The sequence below is a fragment of the Petaurus breviceps genome, unplaced genomic scaffold (genome assembly GCF_028583685.1).
Source record: "Petaurus breviceps papuanus isolate PSGF00001 unplaced genomic scaffold, PetGlider_PUasm1.0 186, whole genome shotgun sequence".
Lineage (NCBI taxonomy): Eukaryota > Metazoa > Chordata > Mammalia > Diprotodontia > Petauridae > Petaurus > Petaurus breviceps.
The window spans coordinates 45,476,079-45,500,028 of record NW_027185798.1 but is presented as its reverse complement, the minus strand read 5'-3'; the positions used below and the strand labels follow the sequence as shown (position 1 = coordinate 45,500,028).

Sequence of the window (23,950 nt, the reverse complement as noted above, 5' to 3'; positions counted from 1 at the left end):
AGTTTCCTCATTTGTAACATGGAGAACCCCTTCTGCAGGGTTGGATCCACACCTATCCCAATAACTTTCTTGTAGGAAACTAGAGTTCTCTTATTCATGAAGTCTCTGTCTACATAGGTATGTCCATTGTTAGCCGGTGTACACACAAAGAACAAAATTGGTTTGTTATAATAAAGTCCTCTGTAGAGAAGAATTCTGATCTACTCTTGGTAGGAAAAAATCTTTTTCTAGCAGTGGGGATAGTTAAATGGTGTATTTGAGTTTTGGTGTTTTTTGGAGGGCAACTGGAGCTAAATGACTTGCCCAAGGTCACACAGCTAGTTTTTGTGTTAAGTGTCTGAAGCCAAATTTGAACTCAGGTCTTCCTGAGCACCAAGGCCAGTGCTCTGTTCATTGCACCATTTAGCCTCCCTAAATGGTGGCATTTGTAAGGGATCTGACTAGTGCAGGGCTTCCCTCTGTGGCTATGAAAGAGTGCATCTAACTCACAAGAGACTCATGTCCTCATTAGCTTCTATTCTAAACTCATTCAGTTAGCCCGCCCAATGGCTCAGGTAATAATCACTCAAATTCTTAGGTTAGAAACCAACCCCAGATTTTTAACGTGGGTGATAAGGACAACCAACTGACACACTTCTAACATACTTGAAAAAATTCTGGTAGTGTTTCTACTGTGTAGACTTGGCCATCGGGTACCAGGAGTCAGTTTCAGGGAAGATACATAAACTGTTGAGTACAGTGCCTTTTCCCTGGCCCCTTCCCTAGGCCAGTGTGTGATGCCCCTAGATGTGCCTGGTGGTGTCCCTTCACTCCTTTGTAAAGTCAAGTAGGGGCACTTTGTAAGGAAGAAACCATACCTCTTCCATGGGGCTGTCCAGAACTTCTTCAATGAAGCGCTTTTGCACTCCAACCATGAAGGGAGTAGGGGAACAGACGGTGGCCAGAAGACTCTCAGGGACCACTGGGATGTAGGTGTGAGCCCAGCTGAAGGGGTACAGCAACGCAACGGCAGCATGGATACACTGGGACAGTGTGCTGGGGATGACAACAGGGGAGAAGGCTGTAGTCCAGGGTAGGACCCCCCAACCCCAGCCCGAGTCCAGCCGGGCAGGCTTGCCGGGGACACAGGCCACCTCCCCAGCCACAGTCAGAGGCAGACTCAGCCTGCTTCTTTTGCTAATATAAGGAAACATATATGGTACAGAGGAAACCCATTATATTGAAATAGTTGCCAAAATATTTACAAAACAGTTTGTGGACCCTGAACCAATCTCCTAAGGTCCCCTCCAGTTCTAAATCCCATCTTCCCAAACCCCAGGGTCATTGTTTTAACAGGCCTAGTAATTGGTGGGGTCAAAGCTGAAGGGGGGTGGGAGAAGAGCAAGATGGCGGACATATGGAATGCCTTCCAAGGCCTTAAGTGGGAGCAGCTGCTTCCACTCACCAGAGCTGGGTAGAGGAGGAGATAGTAAGACCTCTGCCTAACCTTCCCTTCCCCCATACCAGTTCCTTATCAACCAAGTCAGAAGTAGGGTGGGTAAAGTAGAGGATGGGGTCCTGAAGTGTGCCCACTCCCTCTCCTTAACAGGCCATTATCTACTGTCACTCTCTGCTCCCCTTTCTCTTTCTCTGTCCCCTAACCCTGTAACCTATGAAAACTGCCAGCTGGAACTCCAGCTCCTTAAGCCCAGACCTGGGGTCAAGAAGCTCAGGCTGGTACCCAGAAGACCTTGGGAAACTCCCAAACTCCAGGAATACTCCACCCAAGCCTTCCTAGATGGAAAGTCCCACAGAGGTGCCTCCTGCCCTCTTCTCACTAAAGGCTTCTCCTGGAACGCTCACTTCCCAAGTCGCACCGCCCTTCCTCCCCCATCCTTGCTCCCCACAGCCATCACAACTGCCTGTGGTTTCCAAGGTGAAGGCCTGTAGGCAAGCAGGTAGAAAAACCACTTTCATTTCTTTGCACTGCCCTGAGGCTTCCTGAGATAGAAGTAATGAAATACTCAGCTTCTGGCCAAAGCCCAGCCTGGCTGGGAAGTCCCCTCCCTGATTCAGCCTGGAAGATCCCAAAAACCTAGGATAGGAAGGAAGATGGGAAATAGTGGGTTCTTTCCACAGAAGATTTTAGGGCCAAGCAGGGACTGACAGGAAGCTACCCCTGGTTCCCATGTCTAGTGAGTTCAGTGAGAGGGAGAAAGGAAACACAGGAAATGGGGAAATATTGCTTCCCCTCCCCACCTCCCCCGCCCCGGGCGTACTCAGTTCAAATCCCAGAGCAGAGGTGGGGGCGATCCAGAGGAGTGCCAGACTCGTGTCGGGAGTTACTTTCACTTCCTGAACACAGGAAAAGGCAGAAGGTCCTGGCTCCTGCCACTGCCAGGAATTCTTCCTACTTGTTCCTGTACGTGTGAAATGGGGGCTGGAGAGACCATTTCCAAAGAAGATGATTCTGCCATGTCCCTTAGGGAGAAGCAAGGCATTTCGCCACCTCATTTTCAAGAATCACCCTTCAGTTTTCAGAACGCTAGCCCCAGGCCCTGGCCATTAGCTTCTCTTTGGCACCTCCAGCTGGTGGTGCCCTCTCTCCTCAATTAACCTGGTTTTATACTGGGTGTGTGTGTCTGTCTGTCTGTCTGTGTCTGTGTCTTGTGTGTGTATTTTATATCCTAATGCCATTATCTCCTATCCCTAGTAGAATGGGGAAGCTCTTTGAGGGCAAAGACTTTTATTTTTCTTCTTTACATCCTAGCACCTAGCACAGTGCTTTGTCTGTGACAGGTACTTAAAAAAATGTTGAACTGAATTAATTTTGTCCCCAAATCTTTTTCCACTCTTCCCCCAAGGCTCTTGGCCTAACCTGCCTGTCAGTGCCCCAGCTTTCTCTCTTTTCTCTGGCATGAATTCAAGGTCTATTGCCTTGTCACCTTCCAAAAGGTAGAGGCCTTATCTATGTTTTTTTTCTTTTTGGTCTACGTCCCTGTGGGGCCGTCTAGAGAATTCAGAGCTGCCAACAATGATTGTAGGTTCAAACTCCATAGGGCTCCATGTCCTTTCATAGCCATGTCCTCACTTAATTGTTTAGTTTCAAGTGTCCCCAGAAGACAACTATATCTTCCCCCACAGTGATTCATGGCATTTCCTTAATGATTGGATGCCTTTCTCAAGATTGGGATGGGAAGCAAGTAGGTAACCCCAGGCCAAGGATCAATGGATTGTAAGCTTTGAAATGGGAAGCCTAATTAGGACATCCAAGTTTGACAGCTTTTTTCTTTCCCAGGATTAAAGTACCAAACTGAGGGCCTAGAGAAATGGAGAGCTGGGGAGCAGGATCCCAGAAGGATGGTGTTTCTCCATGTTTCCTTTTGGCAAACCCCTATCTGGTCCCTCAATCCCAGGGGGCTGGAGGCTGATCACTACATACGGGATCTAGAAACAGCTGGGCCTACCTAAGGTCCTCAGCCAGGAAGATGATTCTTCTCTCCAGGACGGTGGAGGCGAAGATTTGTAGGATCTGCTCATGACTTAGGCATCTCAACAGGGAGCGGAGATCCACATGTTCCAAGCGGGAGTCCAGGGGCCGTGTCAGGGAGATGAACTACAAGGGGACACCAGAACATGGCAGGGTCATCACGGAGCTGCCCTTTGGGTATATGGGTCAGTTACCTCCCTCCACGCCGTGGGACATAGACTAGAAGAGAGAGTCAGGAGGTCTGGTGTGTTAGGAAGACACAGGCCAGAGAGGAGGGCATGGGACAGGAAGATAAGAGCAATGATAAAGGAAAGTAACATCCCACTTTGTGGCTACACAATGCTAAGAAAATTAGCTTCAGTCAGGTAGTACATTATATATCGTACTTCTGAAAGCCTGAAGTCTCTGTGGGCTTGTGGGGATCAAGATACCGAATTCTATTTTGTGTTTGATGGTGTAGTGGATAGTTAGGCTGGGAGTCAGCAAGATTAATCTTCCTGAGTCTGAGTTCAAATCTGACCTAGCTGTGTGACTCTGGGCAAGTCACTTAACCCTGTTTGCCTCAGTTTCCTCATTCATAAAATGAGCTGGAGAAGGAAATGGCAAACCACTCCAGCATCTTTGCCAAGAAAACCCAAAATGGGGTCATGAAGAGTCAAAAATGACTGAAAGATGACTGAAGGATTTCTGCTACCAACTGAATGAGAACATCTGAATGATTAGAGAAGGGAGAAATGGAGATAGGATAAAGGGGGGCACCTCAGCCCAAGTGATGCTGGCATGGGATGTGGGAACACACTCCACTCTTTCTTCAATCAGGGTAGAGAGTACGCAGAGTACATGCAGCCTACCTCAGTCCCAGAGTCAGGGATGAAGCTCTTGAGGGTGACTGTCTTCCCAGGGGCAGGGAAGGCAGACTCCCGAAGACCCTGCATGAATGGATAGATCACAGCCATGGAGATCTGATGCCGTTTTTCTACCTCATCCAGGATCTGTAGAGAAGATTCAAGTCAGGTATGACTGGAAGACCCAAAGTAAGAAGGCAAAATCTCCACCCCCCATGCATTATCTGATTTAACCCAATCCTCTGATGTCTTCAGGTCCCCTCACTCCCCTCTCTAGACTCTCCATTCCAACTAAAACCAAGGGTTCTTAACATGGGGTCCATGGATTCCCCTGCCCCAAAAAGGTCCATGTATAGATTTCAAGGGGTCTCTGTACTTAGATTGGAAAAAAATTATATCTTTCTTTTCACTAGCTTCTGACTAAAATTGAGCATTTCCTTTAATTATTTTTAACATTATTCTGACAAAGATTCCATAGGCTTCACTAGGCTATCAAAAGGGTCCATAAAACAGAAATGGTTAAGACCCCTTGAGCTAAACTTGAGCTAGGCTTCTATGTGATCTAACAGAGATTTGTGGTCCAAAGGATTAGGTACAAATCCTTTTGAACATTGCTTTTCATAAATGCACCTTCTTCTTTCATGCCAGAAAGTTCTGCTGTCCCTGGCATGAAGTGCATGTCCTCTGCAGGGAGTTAAGTCAACCTTCCTCATGACAAAGGCTCAGTGACACCAGTAACACTGGGAGGGAGGGTGGAATTTTCAGACCTTGCCTTAAGGGAATGAATGCTTTGCTTAAAATAATAATTATTTAAGCAGTCATCGGACTATAATGAAAAGTCATTTCACATATATTGGAAAAAGCTTGGAATTAGAGGACCTGGATTCAAATCCAGGTGATATCCAGGTGACTGGGACAAAGTCACTGAACTTTTCTGGGCCTGACTTTCCTCCTTTGTGAAGGAAGGGGTTGAACTAGAGGATTTCCAAGGCCCCTTTGAGCCCTAAATCTGTTTCTTTTGGTCTTGTTGGACCTTCTCGACATCCCTATGACACACAAAGGGCAGAAGGATTATTTCTTTTTCACAGAAATGCAACCTAGTATAATGGATAGTTCCATAGGTACCAGCTGTGGGACTCTGGGTAATTACTTAACCCCTCAGTGCCTCAGCCTCTTTATCTGTAAAATGGGAATTATAATAGCGCCTACCTCACAGGGTTGTGAGGGTCAGATAAGAATGTTTATAAAGCTATTGGCAAAATTTGAACTCAAAAGATATATCTCAATATATCTATCTTTGTGTATGTGTGTAGACAAATGTGTGTAGAGATAGAGATATGTGTGTGTGTGTGTGTGTGTGTGTGTGTAAGTAAACGAGATATGGTAGTATGGCATACAGACTCTGGAGTCAAAGGACCTGGGTTTGAATCTTGGATCTGATATTTGTTACCTAGGGATGTGGTGCTTGCTACCCAAGAGTCCAAAGATTACATTGAACTAGATGACTTCTGATGTTCTGTCCAGCTCTAATAATAACAATAGGTACCATTTGCATAGCACTTAAAGTTTGCAAAACACTTGACAAATTTGAACCTCACAACAACCCCTAGGAGGTGGGTGCTATTATTATCTCCATTTGATGGGAAACTGAGGCAGGGAGAGGTTAAGGGACTTAACCAGGGTCACACGGCTACTAAGTGTCTGAGGCTGGATTTGAACTCAGGTTTTCTTGACTCCAAGTCCAGCACTCTATCCAGGGTTCACTGGCTGCCTCTTAATTGATAACATTCTGAAGGAGAGATTAAGTGATTTGCTCTATGCCAGACAATTAGTGGGAAAACCAGGACAGGAATCCATGTCCCCTGTTTCCAGGTCTGGTGCCACTGTGACCACATGAACTACTTCACTCCTCTCTTCCACTCTACCTTCCACCTCACTATCTATAACTATAGCTATGTCTATAACTACAACTATCTATAGTTTTGGTTTGTTTTGCAAGTGTGCAGGATGGAAGACAGCTCAAACTCCAGAGACACAGCTCTGAAGTGGCTGAGGCCAGACTGGGAGGGCAGAAGGGCAGAGAAGAGCCGTCAGACAGGATGAACAGACCCAAAGCCCCAGCTAGGCAGCTGGGAAATCCCTGCCCCACCCCTACCTTGGAGAACAAGCCGAAGCAGCCGATGCAGCTGATGATACAATACACTATCGGGAGCCGGGGCCCGGGGCCGGAGGGCTGCAGACAAAGACAGGGAGGCTATTTCTCAACTCAAGAACTTCTCCTAGGACTCTCCCTAACTGAGGGCGATGGAGTCAGAGGTCTTGGCTCACAAAATAGGCAAAGGAGTAGAAATGGAGAAGGGGCTGGCTATGGAAGGCTCAGGGATAGTAGTCACTATGTGGTTATTGACTTATTCATGGAAATAAGATGGGAAGTGTTAACGGTTATTTATTACTGGGGAAATGGGAAAGGAGTGAAGGACTGGTCTGGTAAGTGGGGCAAAAGGGCTAAAGGTAATTCCTGAACCAGGAACAGAACCTAGAAACCAAATTCCAGCATATAGAATGATACAGACAATGCTGCCACAATGAGGGTGAAACCAAAACAGTAAGGGTTTCCCTATAGTGAGGATAAGCAAACTGGGGGATCTATAACCCCAACCTAGCAAGGGATGTGGTATAGGGTGGTGGGGGAAGGATGTTTAGCCCTAACTTCCTCTGGAGACCTCAGGCAGGGTGCCACGGGTAGGATGGACCCTACCTTCCAAACTCTAGACTTAAGAGAATTTGTAAAGGAAATAGAAAATTGGGGAGCAGAGTGGTTGAGCAGTACCAAGAGTCGCCTGCAGTAGCCAATCTTCCTGGTCCCATCCATGTTGGTCAGAACGAAAGAAAATGTTTCCCTGAAGTTGAGAAAGGGAGAGAGAGAGTGTGTGTGTGTGTGTGACATTTTCAGACTGGATTCTACAACAGGAGAGTAGTTAACAACCAGATTACTGGGTTCCTGCCCACCTAGATTAGTCTCAGAAGCTCATCCACAGTATCAGCTACTGAAGCAGATTCTGGGGTTATTGCTAACAGGCAGTAAACTCCAGGATGAGGTAAGGGGATGATTACAGCTTGTGGGGGAGCTTATGGAAGGGAATAGGACACACCCTCTCTACAACCTGGGGGCAGCTGGCTAGTTCAGCTGCTTAGAGCTCCATCCCCAAAGAAGAAACATTCATAGGCTCCCCCAAAAGGAAGAGACTAGAGTCTGCCAACTGTAGTCCAACAAGCTTGAATTTGTTTCCTGGTAAAATTCTAGAACATATTATTAGAGGGATGATCAGTGAACATCTAGAAAAGGAAACAGCAATCATAAAGAGCCAACATGATTTCATTAAGAATGGGTCATGAAGTTCATTTCCTTTATTTAAAATGTTACTAGACTAGTGCATCAGGAGGGATTTTTATAGTATAATTTACCTAGGTTTTAAGAAAGCATTTGACAAAGTCTCCCATGCTATGGAGATGTGGGATAGACAACAGTGCATTTAGGTGGAGATAGAGCTGGTTGAATAGCCAGACCCCAAAAGTAATCATTAATAGATCCATGTCAGCTTGGAAAGAGGTTTCTAATGTAATGCCCCAAAGATTTGGGCTGACCTCTGTGCTGCTTAACATTTTTATCAGTGACTCAGCAAAAAGCTTATTGATTTCTCAGATAACAAAACTATAGGGGGTAGCTAACTCACTGGATTAAAAGAGTTGGGATCATCAAAACATTAGACAGGTTTGAATGTTGGGCCAAATCTAAAAAGATGAAATTTAATGTGGATAAACACTTGGGTCCAAAAATCTTCACAAGAAAAAAAAATCAGGGAAGTACAGTTCATCTGAACAACAGCTATGAGTTTTCACGGGTTAGAAAATTTAAAAATATGTCAGTTATGAGACACAACAGTTAAATTGGCTGTGATCTTGGGCACCATTAAGAGAGATTTAGTGTCTAGGCGTAGTGAGGTGGTGAATCCCAATATTAAAGCTAGAAGGCACCTGAGAAGGCATTCCACATCTGGCATTTTATTTTCAGTTCTGGGTGCCACATTTTGGAGTGGACATTGATAAACTGGAGAGAGTCCAGAGGAGACCAATCAAGATGAGTAAGGACCTTGAAATCGTGCCATGTGAAGGTTCATTAAAGATACTGCACATGTTTAACCTGGGGAAGGGAAAATCAGGGAGAAAATAATAGCTGCCTTCATGTATAAATATTTGTCAAGGAAAATAGTTCTGCATTATCCCCAGAGGGCAGAACTGAGACCAATGAAGTTAGAGACGCAGATTTTAGCTTGAATGTAAAAGGAAAAAATTCTGACAATCAGAGATCTCTGACAGTGGAGAGGGATATCTCAAGAGGCAGTTAGTGGTTTCTCATTCACAGCCAGTTTCTAGCAGAGGCTGTCTACTTACTGGGTGTGTGGTAGAAGGGTTCCTTATTCAGATGTTTACCTCTATAGCAGGAGAGACTTTGTCAAATACTTTCTTAAAGTCTAGGTAAACTGTATTATAACATTCCCCCTGATGCCCCAGGCTAGTCATCCTTGCAATAAAAATGAACTTCATTCATCATGACCTGTTCTTAATGAAGCCATTTTGGCCCTTTGTGATTACTGTTTCCTTTTCTAGATGTTCACTGATCATCCCTCTAATAATATGTTGTAGAATTTTGCCAGGAAACAAAGTCAGACTTGTTGGACTATAGTTAATAGACTCTAGTCTCTTTCCTTTGGGGGAAACTGTGAATTTGGCTTCATTAGATGTGGGACTCTAACTAAATGGCATGTAAAATTCCTTTGAACTCTGAGATTTTATGATTCAGTAATGTGTGCGGTGATCAGTGGGGATCTTGTATTAGAGAATATTTGACTAGCTCAGGGCAAACTCATAAGTACTGGGAAATAACTCCAAAAAGAAGATAATAATGGTGTCCATTATATCATACATACACACATATATAGGTATATGTCTAAGGTATATAAATATATATGTATATACACACATGTGTATGTATATATGTGTGTGTGAGAGAGGAGAGATATGAAACAAAGAGACAGAGATAGAGATCAGAGAGAGAAAAAGACAGAGAGACAGACAGACAGGAGGAGGGACAAGAGAGAAGGAGAGACAGAGAAAAGAGACAAGAGGAGAGATGAGAGAGAGAGAAACAGAGAGACAGAGACAAAGAAGAGATACAAGAGAGAGAGAGAGAGAGAGAGAGAGAGAGAGAGAGAGAGAGAGAGAGGCACTGTGGCTAGAGAGCTGGCCTCAAAGTTAGGAAGATGGGTTTCAGGTACTGCCTCTGATGCAGAGTGGCTGTGGGACCCTGTTGGGCACTCCCAACCTCTCAGTGCCCCCAGGCAACCCTCTAAGATTATGAGTTTAGAGAAGGTGCCAGACCATGTTGGAAGAGGATGTTCCCCACCAGGATCTCCCTATATCAATGGAACCACAGATCCAGTTTCTAAAAAAATATAACTATATATGCATAAACCTATGCATGACCTGTATATAAGTAGCTATACATATATGCTTACATATATGTGAGTATGTGTGTGTATACACACATATCTATCATCCATCTTATCCACATGCAGGGTGCCCCAAAAGTCTTAGTGCTACTGGAAGCTTTACCAACCATAACTCTATATGTCTACCAATAAATATAAAACAGACCCACAGGTAGCCTTCCAAAAGGAAGGGGGAAGACTACTTCTTACAAGCCACCTAAGTTCCTTGGGACCCTGGATCCTGTCTCAACCTTTACTCTTTCCCTTGGCTCAAGGCCATACCTGGGGTATTCAGTGAGGGGTGCCCACTCGTTGCCATCAGGGAAACAGAACAAGGGAATGGCACCATGCAATCGTTCCTCTTCTTCCTGCTGGCCCCGGAGCAGGTTCTCTCGCTGTAAGGGAAAGAGGATGGTCAGAAATAGATGACCAGGAAGGCTTGTGCGTTGGCTCTCTTCTGGGGTCCCAGGGATCCTAGTTCAGCTGTCTTGCTAACCCAAGGTTCCAAATCCTTCTCTGTTCATAGCATTAACACCTGGACTAGGGATTTTCCAAGACTGAGACTTCCCAATCTGGCCTAGCCTTCCTGGGATTAGGGGGCACAGGGGATTGGAGTGGAGGGCAAAGTTTCATTCCCATTTTGCTGTATTGTCCATATGTTGAAGAAAGAGGCCAGGACCACCCTGAGTGTCAGAAATACCTACATAAGGTGGAACTCGGAGGATAATAGATATGAACCCAAAGAGGACCTCAGAGGCCATATATCTCACCCCTTTTACAGGCGAGGAACCTGAAAATGAAGGGGATAAAGCCCAATCCAAGGTCACACAGAAGTAGGATGCAAACCCTGTTTTTCTGACTCTAAAGTCAAGGATCTTTCTGCTGAATTTTGTGTACCACAGAGAGAAAGAAAACATCACTATGGCAGCCACTTTTCTCAGAAATGTTACATACAAAGATAATCTCTGCCTCAGTCTCCCTCCGTCTGCCTCTTGCCCTCCCCCCTCTACACCAGTGACAAACACAGAAAAGAGAAAGGCAAGAAACCTGAGGAGCTCCTCCAAAAAAAGAATTAACAGGAAGGGCAATTCTAGTGGGTAGATGACACACACACACACACACACAGGAAAGCATCACCCCCAGTGGCAAGAGGCAAGAAGGGTGGCTAGGTGGAAGGTTATCTGAAGGGTATTCTGTGGGGTCTGTGGGGCACCAGGGGAAGAGAGAAGGGGACATAGGACCTAGGCATGCCTGCTGGGGAAGGTCCAAGGCACCTCCTGGGGGACTCAGTTCAGATAGTGAAGGGAATTCACACACACGGGCTGCTGGTAGTGGCAGAAATCAGGCTTGGGTTTAGGAAGAATTATCAAGCAAGCAAGGTCAACAAGGAAAGACAGAGAAATGCCCCCACTCCTCCTCCTCTTCCCACTCCCTAAGGAATCCTAAAGTAAACTGAGATGCTCCTTACCTTTGGGAACTGGTAGGTTATCGTGGGCTCATAATCATCCCCTGATTGATTTCTTTTGAGAGAAACCACAAAGAGGTATTCAAAAAAGTGTGGTCCCCCCGTGTAGTTGGACAGGGAGGTGTCTCTGACGCTCTCCTCGACTTCCTTCCTGCCTTCTCCTCGAGCTTCCTCAGGGACTGAAACAGAGACACCAGAGACCACTCACACAGGGCCCCCGAGGCACAGCCCAGGTGCCAAGCCGTCGGGAGCCCTTCTGTGCCCTCACCAAACCTAAGAAAGATGGCCACCATAGGAGGCTACCCGTTAGCCGTATCATCAGGACTCTGAGAAATAATTCCAAAAAGAAGGTAATAGCGGTGTCCGTTATATCACACACACACACATATATATAGGTATATGTCAAAGATATATATGTATAGACACACATGTGTAAGTGTGTGAGAGAGAGAGAGAGACAGCAGAGATATGAGAAACAGAAACAGAGAGACAGACATAGAGAGTAGAGATGAGAGAGAGAAAAAGAGAGAAAGAGACAGACAGACAAGAGAGAGGGAGAGAGAGACACAGAGAGACAAGAAGAGACATGAGAGAGAGAAAAAGAGAGACACAGAGACAGACAGACAGACAGTCGGCTTAGGGGAGCTGGCATAAGGAATTGAAAGGGGAAAATAAACCACTTGAATAGTACACAGGAACAAAGAAAGCCCAGGGATTCCTTTGACCACCCCATGGCCCTGCCCACTCCATATCTGAACAGGCCCCAAGAGGCCTGAGAAAATGAGAAGTTTCACCTGCTACCCAAACCCCACTTAAACAAGTGCCTAGATTCTAATTTCATTTGAGCTATTCAAGAAGGAGTCTCAGGATTCCTAGGTGTAGAACTGGAAGTGACCTCAGAGGTTACTTAGTGATCTGTAGTCCCTCATCACAGATAAAGACATGAGGCTCAGGGAGGAAAGATGACTTGTCCAGGGTCACATAGGTAGAAAACATTAGAAATGAGATTTGAACCCAGGTCCTTTGACTCTAGAGTCAATATTTTTTCTACTCCCTTCATTTGACTGAATTTTAGAGAGGAGGGAGTGGCTTCCTTAAGGTCACAAAATTAGCTAACAGCCCCCGTGGCACAGGTGGGGTGGAGAGGGAGAAGTTCAATCGTGCAGAAGACTGGGCTGTCAAGGTACAGGGGAGGAGGTAAGAGACACCAAGAAGCCAGCTAAAAATAGAGAAGTCGGTCAAGCGAAGAGAGAAAGATGCATAGCATCATCCTGTAAACAGAGCAGACCTGTCCATCTCGGTCTCCGGGGCAGCCAAGGACTGAAGAGTTTGAACACTCTGCCAACCCCCGGTCTCTCCATCTTCCCAGGTCCTGAGACATCAGCAGCCAAGTGCTACACTCCTCAAACGCAGGTTACACACATCCAGGCTTCTGTGAGAGAGGCCACCGCTGAAATCTCCCACTGAAATCCTAGGCACCATGCCCCTGAGAAGGGAGATCCGCCTCTCTCCCTGTGTGCCCACGAGCTGTGCGAGAAGGATGTGGCAGGACCCAGGAAGGCAGCAGAACCCCAGTCCTGACAAAGAGAGCATCCTGGCAGAGCAGTTCAAACAGCAGCTCCTCCCAAGAGCCTCCGGGTGTGGTGAGAGAAAAGGTTATGAGCAAACACCTCCAAGACCCAGCTGCTCCCAGACCAAGGGCCTCCATGCAGTTTGCAGATTGTGCAATGAGGTTATTTACAACCCCAAGATGGTTGATGAATGACTGAGAAATACTCATACCTATCTAATTTCATGTAGGAGAACCTGATCAACTCAGGGATAGGAATCTCAAGTCTGGGAATCTTCATTCTTGGCCTTTCACTTATTCAGCTAAACAAACAATCAGAAAAAAAAAATCCTGAAAGTACATTGATCTCTGGGTCTTCCGGGATTTCAATTTCAAATCAAGAGCAGAGGAGCTAGGTATTTACTTTGACCAGAATGGCAGTTGCCTCATTTGTGGCTAATAGAACAATTACAATTCAATAATTATCTAAACCAATTAATGATTCTGACCAGGAAGAGAAGTTTTGATGATTACTAATACAGCCAACAAGAGCCTTAAGTGTGGCCCTTTTGATGATGAAACACAGATCAGAGTCCAAGGCTGGGCCCTGTTTCTGCCAGTCCTCAGCTGTTCCAACAAGGAAATGACATCAGGAGCCCCTGCCACGCTGGCCAAAGCAGCCAATTAATTGCAATCTTCTCACTGCAACCGAGTACTTCCTATATTGATATGGGTGGGGAGGAGGATTACCAGCCAAAATAGTGGGACTTGTTCCAAGGTATCTAGCAGTTCAATTTAGGAAGCAATGCATTCATTCATCCATCCATTCATTCATTCAATAAGCATTTATTAAGCGAGTTAGGTACTGTGATAGACAGTAGGGGATTGCACATCCACAGCCTCAGCGGGATTCCCTCAATGAGACTTCCTGACACTCTTCTGGGGGCTCTGAAGAAGGGACACACCAAATTTTCCTGCTCAAGTCAGGGTTGGCAACAGCCCCAGTGGCAAGGCCCTAGGCTGATCCCTGCCTGGCATGACAAAGAACTGAGCAGCTGCTGTGCCTTGAGACACAGTTGACAAGAGTTACTAGAAAAAAAAAATTGCCTTTTTCCTCCTTCTAAACAACATAGCTTTTTTCAAACAGGCAACCACAGCGTCACGGGACTTATGTGAAAACCAGGTTTATTACAAGAGAAATGAACATGCATTCAGAACTCCTTTGTTCAAACACAAGATTACTCAGATATATGGGAATCATAAAATTAGAATCAGAAAGTTTGAGTTGGAAGGAACTTCAGAGGGCATCTAATCCAACCTATACCTGGATAGGAATCCTCTCTATAATATACTGAAAATGGGCCATCTAGCATAGGAGAGGAGATCATGAGGTTAGGGAAGATCAGGGGTGTATAGGTGAATGCGGAACAGCTAACTAACATATATATTTTCTGGTTTAATCTATATTATTCTCATTTTCTCTATGACTTTCTTAAGTCTAAACAATCAACAAAACAACAAATTAAGCCTTGATTGGTGATGTTTGCCAGTTTCGAGGAGTAAATGCTCACACTGAAAGTTTAACCCTAGATTCCAGGGAATCAGTTAGATCTGGGACCTATGCCCTCCAAAGGCAGCCCATTACGCTTTTTTTGGACAGCTCTAATTTTTAGGAAGTGCTTCCTCACATGAAGTCCATGTCTGTTTTTCTGCAACTTCTCCTAATGACTTCTAGTCCTCTCCTCCGAGGCCAACCAGGACAAGGAAGAACTGTATATCCAGTTGCAATGACGGCAGCAACAGAAGGGAAAGGTGTAATTAGGGATCTGGCCCTGCAACTCTCTAACTAAAGGAATCGAGTTGCTCTGAAATCGGGAGGGTAAGGAGCTGGGGCTCAGTGAGGGGAGGTTAGAAGGTGGTGAAAAGTAAAAACCCGAGACTAGTGGCAAAGTCAAGTTCTAAGAAATGGAATTTTCCAGGAAATGAAATCACAAAGATAAGATAATGTTTGAGCCGGGAAGGACTTTGGACATGATACAGTGCAGAGTTTCTTAACCATTTTTGTGTCTTAGTCCCCTCAGGCAGTCTGGTGAAGCTTATGGACCCCTTCTCAGAAGAATGTTTCTAAATGCATAAAATAAAATAGAATAAAGAAAACCAGCTTTATAAAAATGCAATTATCAAAATATATTTTTTAAAGTTGATGGATCCCCTGCTAAGCATAATGAACAAGGCCTAAGTGTAAGGCCCTTGTTGAGAAAACTACCTGAATTCAGGGATGGAGAGACAACTCAGAATGAAGGTTATGCCCATACGTTGGTTTGCTAGGCCAAATCTCATGGTTGGTGCACAGCTATCTGCCCTCCAAGAAGACAGAAGAAGAAATGGACAGAGCAAATGAAAACCGAGACTCTCTCCAAGGGATCAAGTTCTCTGGGAGGTTCCCCAATCTGAAGAATGGCCCAAATTCTAGGCAAAAACAACCTGTGCTAATGCTGGTAATTAGAGGGATGGTTAATGACCATGACAGCTTGTATACCCACCACACCTTTCTCCCAAGGGCTTCATGAATAATATCTCGTTTCAAAACCACTTCCTTGTCAGAGGAAATATTATCTCCCAGTTGTAAAAGGGGTAGCTAGGTGGTATAGCGGAGAAAATGCTGAGCCTGGAGTCAGAAGAATCATCTTCTTGAGTTCAAATCTGGCCTCAGACTCTAGCAGCTGTGTGACCCTGGGCAAGTCACTTAACTCTTCCTAAGTTTCCTCATCTGTAAAATGAGTTAGAGAAGGAACTGGCAGACCACCCCAGTATCTTTGCCAAGAAAACCCCAAATGGGGTCACAGGGAGCCAGACATGACTGAAAGGATTCAACTACTACTACTACTACTACTACTACAAATAGGGGAAACTGAAGCAAGAACAAGTAAGAAAATAAGACTGAGAAATCCTAAGGGGACCTTGAGAGGTCTAGGTCTCTGGGTTGAAATACAATTTAGCTGTCCTGAAGACATCAGAATAACTCCTGTTTGTAAAGATTTTCAAATCGCTTCAGATAACATTCTTCAGTGGTCAACAACGCTCAGGAAATCCTTCTCATTCATAAATACCTTATGATGCATTTCTAACCCATTTCCTCCTGTTTTATCCTCATTGGAGTCATAAGGGCAGTAGGTCTCATGGCAAACATGTCATGGGGAGGGGGTGAGGGGTTGGCTACAGTTACTGTGCATCAAGCTCAAAAGGGAATGCGCTTTCTTTCCTTTTTATTTCTGGGAAGACCAAAGGAAGAACACAGAAAACAGCTGCTGATCCTGGCATCTGAAGTAGAATGGAGCTGGCTGTCAATGGCATAGGTGGGCTTACACCTAGAAACATCCAGATTGGATAGAGCACCAGGTCTAGAACCAGGAAGACATGAATTTATATCCAGCCTCTGATATTTCCTAGTTAGGAGACTCTGGGCTAGTCATTTAACCTTTGCTTGCCTCAGTTACCTCATCCATAAAATAGGGATAATAACAAAATCTACCTAACCAGGGTGGGCAGGTAGGTGGCAAAGTGCATAGAATGCTGAGCTGGAGTCAAGAACACTCATCTCCCTGAGTTAAAACCTGACCTCAGACAGTAGCTGTGTCACCCTGGACAAGTCACTTAATACTGTTTTACTCAGTTTCCTCATTTGGAAAATGAGCTGGAGAAGAAAATGGCAAACCACTCTACTATCTTTGCCAAGAAAACCCCAAATGGGACCACAAAGAATCAGACAGAACTGAAACAACTGAACAACAATTAAAATCTACCAGGCTTGTTGTGAGTTTCAATGCAAATAATTGTAAAACACTCAGTACAGTGCCTAGCACATAATAATCAATACATACATGTTAGTTATCATCATCACCATCATCATTACCGTCATCACCATTGCCATCATCATTATTATCATATTTAGCATAGTTTCTGGCACACAGTCTGTATTTAATAAATGCTTCTTTCCTTCCCTTCTCAAGGATAGTAGTAGTGCTATGTTCATTTTTTTGTCTTTGACTCCTCAGCACCAAGCATGGTGCCTAGTACATCCCCTAATCCCACTCTAGACTGAAATGGGCTGAATGAAGATTATCTGCCCACAGAACCCTTTGCTGAGAAGCCAGGCGACAAGATGAACCCATTCAACCTATGGTTTTATGCTTCCCCATCTCTCAAAGATTTTTGCCTAGTGGCCTTACTGAAAATCTTGAGATCATAGGGAAGCAGCAGGCTTAAGAGTGAAATAAAGATGGATTTGAAATCAGAAGACCTGAGTTCAAATCCCAATTCTGTCGATTCCCAATTTGATTCACTTAACTTGGACAAGTCAAATTCCTCATCGGTAAAAGCAGGGGGTTGGACTGGATGACCTCTAAAATTCTTTCCAGCATTAAAGCCGATGGTCCAGCAACTGTTAGAAACATAATAGGTCAGAGAACCAGCTTCTCTCTCCTCCCTTCTGTTCAGCTGCTCTGAATCTGAGGCCTATCTGGGGTGCCCCTCCCCCCAAAATAAGAAACCACTCTTCCTTCTCCCTCCCCCCTCCACCTAATTGAACTAAACCAAAGAGGTGAAGAGGAGGAAGCATAAGTCTAGGAGTTCCCTAAGTTGGAGAAAAGGGGAGAAGGAGCAGGCACACCCTCTTGCCTGGGCAGGACGCCAAACTTCAGTACAGGTAAGACCGGCCTCTCTACCACTTCCAACATTTCAGTGCTCCCCCTCCCTGCTATCAGGAATCGCTGCTGAGGACCAGAAACACCTTAGTTATCCAGAGCAAACCCTAAGACTTCCTTACAACTACCACCAAACAGAACGTGGTATTGTTAACAGAAGCAACTCTTCTAAACCTGGCAATCGGGTTTGGAAACTTGGGACTTTATTTACACAGATTCCCATAAAATTAGGAAACATCTGTAAGGGTCCTCAGACCCATCTAGAGCACCCCCCAGACAAGCCACTCCCTTTCCTTTCCTTAAAAGGGGTTTTATAATCCAGTAAAAGAACACTCAGCCAAAGAGAACCCTCCTCTTTCCCCTCATCCAGACATGTGCCGAGGAGACTCTGCAAAGTATGGGGAATGGGCAATCCATGGGGGCAAAAAAAACCATAAAGAGTTAATATCGGAGGACAGACGTGGCAAAAGGAGAATCAAGGATAAAAATGAGTACAATTTTGAAACAGAGATCAGTAGGAGTGGGCACCCACTCTCTCCCTTTTGGGGTGTGTTGTGGCAGGGAGGGGGAAATTGAGTTGGGAAGATGCTGATTCATTCAGCTCTTAACTTGCAGTAACTAGAGGAGGAAAGTGAGGCTGTTTTTCTGCCCCCAAGAAATAACCAAGGGTATCCCGCGGTGCTATCTCCCTTCTACAGCCGCCAAACTCTCCAGGATGCTAGAACAATTCCTATGCCAGAATGCCATTACAGCCAGAGCCTCACTCAGGTCACGACTACACTTTCCCCCATCTCTAAAATTATAGCCCAATGTAACTGAGCAACTATCTCATGGCCCTTGGTGGTGGGGGTGGGGAGGAAGGGGGTGCTACCTGGAAATTAATTAAATGCATTGAATGAGAAACCTGAAAATGAGTCCTTCAGAACCACCTAGCCCATCTTTCTTTTACTGGTCAGGAAGCAGAAGCCCAGAGAATGAAAAGGGACTTACTCTGGGTCACAGAGTCAGGTGCCATCCACGGCTGAGAATGGCTCACATATTGCTTACGTCAGAGTATTTAGAGTCATGTCTAAGGTGTAAAAGGTAAAGGGGATCCCGGACTGAAATGGCAACAGGAGATCAGGGCTAGGGCCAAGGGTCGGGCAAAGAGCAGAACCAAAGTCGTGTCCCGAGGGTAGGCAATGCTGCCATGTGTTGTCAGTGGTTGCACCACCAGCTTCCTGCCCAGAGGCACACGTGGCCCGGGGCCCCACAACTGTTTCCTCAGGACGGTGGGTTTCACCACCCACCTCCTCCCAGATCTGAGCCTCGGTTATGACCCCACCCCCACCCCAGCTAACCACCTCGATTCCCGAGCTCCGCTGGCTCCGCCTTGCCTTGGTTCTACCAAACATCCCCCCTCCTCCTTTCTCTACCCCTTCCCCGCTACTCCCTCCTTGACCCCAAACTTCTAAGCCTCCATTTCCGTCACTCCACGAAAGCCCTGCTCCGCTCAGCTCCTGCTCCTGGATGCCCTGACCCTGCTCGACCTCTGGTTCTGGTGCCCCGATGACCTTCACACTGACCTCCCCACCACCACCACCTTCCCCTCACTCCCGTCCCAGTCCCGAGTTGGGCCCCTGCCCCAGCGCCCCGCACTGACCCCAGCTGTGGCGCTTCAGTCTCAGGCTGGCTCGGATGCTGCGGACGAACCCGTCCATGGTCCCTCAGAGTGCGGGACTCCTCTGGCTGCGGGTTCCCCACCGTCCCCGCCCCCCCTATTCCACCCCACCCCCCACTGCTGCCAGGGCACTTTCACTTTCACGCGAGGGAAGGAGAGAGGAGGGCGGTCCGAGGGCGGGGCAGCTCACCTTCCGGGCCCTGGAGCCGCCCTCTCCTCACCTGCCGCGGGAGCGGGCTCTAGTCCCAACTTCAGGGCTCCAGCCCAGGCGGCTGACAGCGCGTCCGCGCCCAGCTCTCCCGGAATAGGGCGGTGCTGATCCCAGGGGCTGGGCACTCCCGACCCTCAGAAGGAGATTCTGGCTTTCGGATCTCCTCCTCTCCCCGCCCCCTCAAAAGACAAGGTGGGAGTGGAGATCGAGATACTTAGTGTCCTAATTACCCTGCCTTGGTCCGATCATCGTTGGAGAACTGTGCTCTCTCTGGGCCTCTCACTTTGGGAAAACACATGGACGATCTGGAGAGTGTCCAGGGGCAGCACGTTGGGCAGACTGGATACCACTCCATACAAGGATTGGTTAGAGGAACTGAGAGGGTGTTTAGCCCATTTAGAGAGAAGGTTGAGGGTGGAGAATGGGGTGGGGGTGGGGGGGCAAGAACGCCCTGATTGGGGCTATCAAATAGAAGGGTATCTATGAGTAAGAGGAATTCTGCTTGGCACCAGAGGGTCCAGCTAACAGCAGTGGGCCCACTAGATGGGAAAACTTCCTACAAATGAAGTGAGACGTCTGTCTCTAGAGGTAGCTATCTTCCCTTTCCTGAGATCACAGATGCAGAGGGGGGTGGGGGAGGGGGGAGTGGAAAAACGTTAGAAACCATCTAGTCTAATTCTATGATTTTATAGATGAAGAAACAGGGACCCCCAAAAGTTCAGTGACAATTTGCACAAGGTCACACAGATATAACAAAGGCAGGATTTAAACTGAGCCTAGGTGACACAGGGCTTTTTCTTTTTTTTTCTTCTTTCCACCCGGCTCTCCCTTGGACTCTTAGAATGAGGTCATGTGACAGAGTGGAAAGAGTTCTTGCGCAAGTGACCTCCCCAGTGCTGCGTAGAGACCTCATATGCAAATGAAGAAATTGAATTAGATGGCTTCTGAGGCCCCCTTTCAGTTCTGATTCTATTATCCTCTTTCATCTCCACCAATGTCTGTAGTCTATGCGGACCTTTAAGCAGTCTCATTCCCCACAAAGCCTTGACCTGCCCCTTACCTGGGTCCCCATTCTCCCCTTTTCAGCCCACTCCGTCCCTGTGTTCCCTTCCCTCACCCCCAAATCTGCTCAGACCCTGAAACCTCAGCTGTTGGAGATGAACTTCAACATTTGCAGAATTCCACCCTTCTGACAAATCCAACTTTCCACCCCCTAGAATGGCTCCCCTCAACCATCAGGGCCTCCTGTTGATAAATATTCTGCCCCCAGAAATGCTGATACCTGTAGGTTATAACATTCTCCCCCATTTTTGGTTAACCAGGAAGAAGGACCCTCAAAGGAATTTGATCAGATCTCACAGAAAAAGCCTTCATAGTGCATCCCCCTCACCCTACCCTGAAACCTGTTACAAGCAGCATTTTGAGTACAGATTATCTAACTCTGGGTGGGGAGATGGGAGGTTGGGGGTAGGGAGTCCAACCCTAGTATTAAATAGTCTAGTCTTAGCTCAAAAGAGTCTGACAGCATTTTTAGGTTGCACTATGCAATTTAGGCTTAATTACACACTGTCTTGTATTGTTTTCTGGTTCATGTATGCATGTCTCCCTCCATAATCCACCCAGCCCCAACCAACTCATAAGCTTTTTATGGGAAGGGGCTTTATCATATAATTTTGAGTCCCCCCCCCCATACATCTCAGAACACATACTAGATATTCAATAAATGATGAATTATTCAATTATGGCTATTGCAATATGACTATTGTAACAGACCAGATGAGATGTGGTGAAAAAGGCTGTATGAGTAGATAGAAGGAAACAGATGAATGAAATTTTATAGAAGTAGAACTGACAAGGTTTGCCACCAAATGGATGTGGGACAGGGGTGAGGGAAAGTGAACAGGTAAGGATGGGGCTCAACTTTACCCAAATTTTCCTCCCCATGCCATATCCCTCTCTTCCTTTGAATCACAACTCAAATTCCTTCAGAGTTACCCTCACCTGCTCTCTCAATTCTAACATTTCATTCATCTGCCCCCTTTTCTCTCCTCACAGAGTCATTTTCATCACAACTTGTCTGGTATAGAGCAATAGCTTCCTAATTGGGCTCCATGCTGTGTCTGCCAATATCCCTCCATGACTGCCCAAATAATTTCTGTAAGTTCCATTCCTACCATATCACTTCCATGCTTAATAAGCTCTATTGACACTTTATTGACTCTAGGATCAATTACAATTTCCTCTGTTTGGAATTTAAAAACTTTTCTCAACCTCATTCTAGCCTACCTGTACAGGCTTATTACGTACATTATTCCTCTTTCCATGCTATAGAGTCCATTCAAACTGGCCTTCCTACTCTCTCACACGTGACATCCCATCTTTCATTTCTCCATATCTACACAAGCTGTACATCTAAAAAATGTACTTGTTCCTCATTTGTGACTCTTGGAATTCCCAGACTCCTTCACAGCTCGGATAAATGTCACCTACTATATGAAACCTTTCCTGATCCCCTTCCCCTTTCCTTTCTGCTAGTCCTTCACCCTCAACATTACTGTACCTTTATTTTGAATATATTTTGTGACTTCTTCTATGAGCGCATCTTGTCTCCTCCATCAGAATGTAAGCTCACCGAGGGCAGGAAGGATATCATTTTCCTCTTTGTATCCCAGCACTAAGCACAGTGCCTGGCATACAATGAGTCCTTAATAATAAATGTTTGTAGCCTAGTTGACTTAGTAGATAGTCTTTGAGAATTACTATGGTCAAAAATTTCATTAACCTGTGACCAGATTGGTGAGGAGCCTCTGGAGATTTAACTAAATGGTCCATAGGAGAACAGTCAGGTGTGTACTCTAAACCTTTCCAGCTTATGAGCTGCCAGGCCTCATACTCTGCTGGCACAGCTTTCAAGAACCCAAGGTCCTCTCCACACAGTGATGAGATATTAGGATTGTTTTTGTTGTTGTTCATCCTTTGACCATTGACATCATGGGGTAATTTCTTGTGTGTGAACTGGATTTAAGTGAGGTAGAGTTGCGCAAAGTCCTCAGCTCTGTTCTCTCTTCCAGCAGGAAGAAAGTCAGGATGACTGGTGATGGCCTAGGATGCAGTGGATGACCTTGGCATTTTTGATACCTGACCAAGCTCTAAGCACTTCACAGTGCTTGCTTCAACAAATTGTTCTTATCTGCCCATTCTTCACATGCTTGGGCTAGACATCCCCCTAACTCACTGACAGGTTTGATGCCTGTTGATTACCTTCAATCTGGTTTAGTCCTTCTCCAGAGACTGTGGACTGGGATGTGGCCACTGTGCATTCAGCATGACTTCTTGGAGCCACAAATGAGTGGTGGGTGACAGGTAGACACCAAAGGTGAATGAGCAGTGATTTCTCTCATATTAATAATCAATTATTGAGTTAGGACCAAGATTTTTTTTTTCAGAAGCCTGTAGGTTGTTCAGTCTCTGAAAGACATTGTTGATAATGAGATTGAATTAACTTTTTCCTCAACACTCTTCAGACACACAACTTCACAAAGAATTTAATCTAAGGTGGTGAAGTCCATTGTGTTCTATGCAGGTTTAGGTAGGGATACATTTTTTGATTAGACTGTCAGAGATTGGACAATTTAGAAATAAATGACATAATCAAAGTCACATCCCCAAGTCCCTCATTAGAATAGGTCCACCTCTGACTATAATATTCATTATCTCTCAGTAATTGTTAACCAGTCAGAGTTGATTGCCAACCTCAGGAATACCAACTCTTCCAAGGACTCATAAACTGTGAGCCCACCACAATGATTCATCTTTGACTTTCAAGAGTGTCAATGACCCATTTTATTAGTAATATTCTAACATTGTTAATAAAATGATTAATTATTCATAAATTATGTCTCTCAAACTTTTTAAATGTCACAGCAGCCTTGAAAAGGTCTCAGCAAGCCCTCACACCAAAGGACACTAGTCCTACCCAAATACCCCATACACACATCAGAGTAGCACTTTGGTGGAGGACCTTTACAATTAAAAAAAAATAATAACTATATGTGTATCTGTCCTATCTCTGTAAAAGATAGCAAATTGTTGTGAACTAGAATATTGACAATTGTTGAATTTTTTCCCCCAAAGACCTAGCCTACTTTCTGTGGATATTGTATAATAATGGTCTCTTCTTATGCTGTCTTAGCGCACCATATTAGTTTATAATGCACTTGTGTCATGTTGTGTCCTACAGCTATTCAACTAGAGGAATATCACCAGAGTGGCCAAGGATGGGTGAATTTTTCAGCTACAACAGCTCCCCAAGGCGGTCTACTAAGACTTGATGGGTTGTGATCTGCATTGGTCCCAGATACAGTCCTTCCCTATCAAACATCTTCAGTATCTCTTCCTTCATTGACTTTTTTCCTTCTGCCTGAAGAAAAAACACTCAAGTCTTTCCAAACTTAAAAAAACTTGTCCCCATTTCTTCTATATCAGAGATTATTATCCTT

At 45.5% G+C, this 23,950-nt stretch overlaps 1 protein-coding gene and 1 long non-coding RNA gene across 3 annotated transcripts in view; one reads left to right on the top strand and one right to left on the bottom strand.

The window, feature by feature from the left end:
* The window catches only part of DENND2D (DENN domain containing 2D), a 25,372-nt gene extending 6,000 nt beyond the window's left edge, over positions 1–19,372 (bottom strand). Inside the window, exons 1-8 of one of the 2 annotated variants that reach the window (XM_069090388.1) lie at positions 19,223–19,372; positions 11,332–11,507; positions 10,146–10,258; positions 7,145–7,214; positions 6,470–6,547; positions 4,321–4,461; positions 3,447–3,595; positions 858–1,035 (exon numbers count right to left, since the gene is read on the bottom strand). In XM_069090388.1, coding sequence (XP_068946489.1) covers positions 858–1,035; positions 3,447–3,595; positions 4,321–4,461; positions 6,470–6,547; positions 7,145–7,214; positions 10,146–10,258; positions 11,332–11,507; positions 19,223–19,280 — 963 coding nt within the window. In that variant the 5' untranslated portion in view covers positions 19,281–19,372. Of the gene's footprint in view, positions 1–857; positions 1,036–3,446; positions 3,596–4,320; positions 4,462–6,469; positions 6,548–7,144; positions 7,215–10,145; positions 10,259–11,331; positions 11,508–12,616; positions 13,078–19,222 lie in introns of those variants that run through there. The other variant, XM_069090387.1, reaches the window with a different exon arrangement.
* LOC138162875 (uncharacterized) lies at positions 16,823–23,950 on the top strand. The gene is made up of 4 exons (XR_011168736.1): positions 16,823–17,582; positions 21,507–21,608; positions 22,523–22,827; positions 23,692–23,950. It is a non-coding gene; the product is annotated as an uncharacterized lncRNA (long non-coding RNA).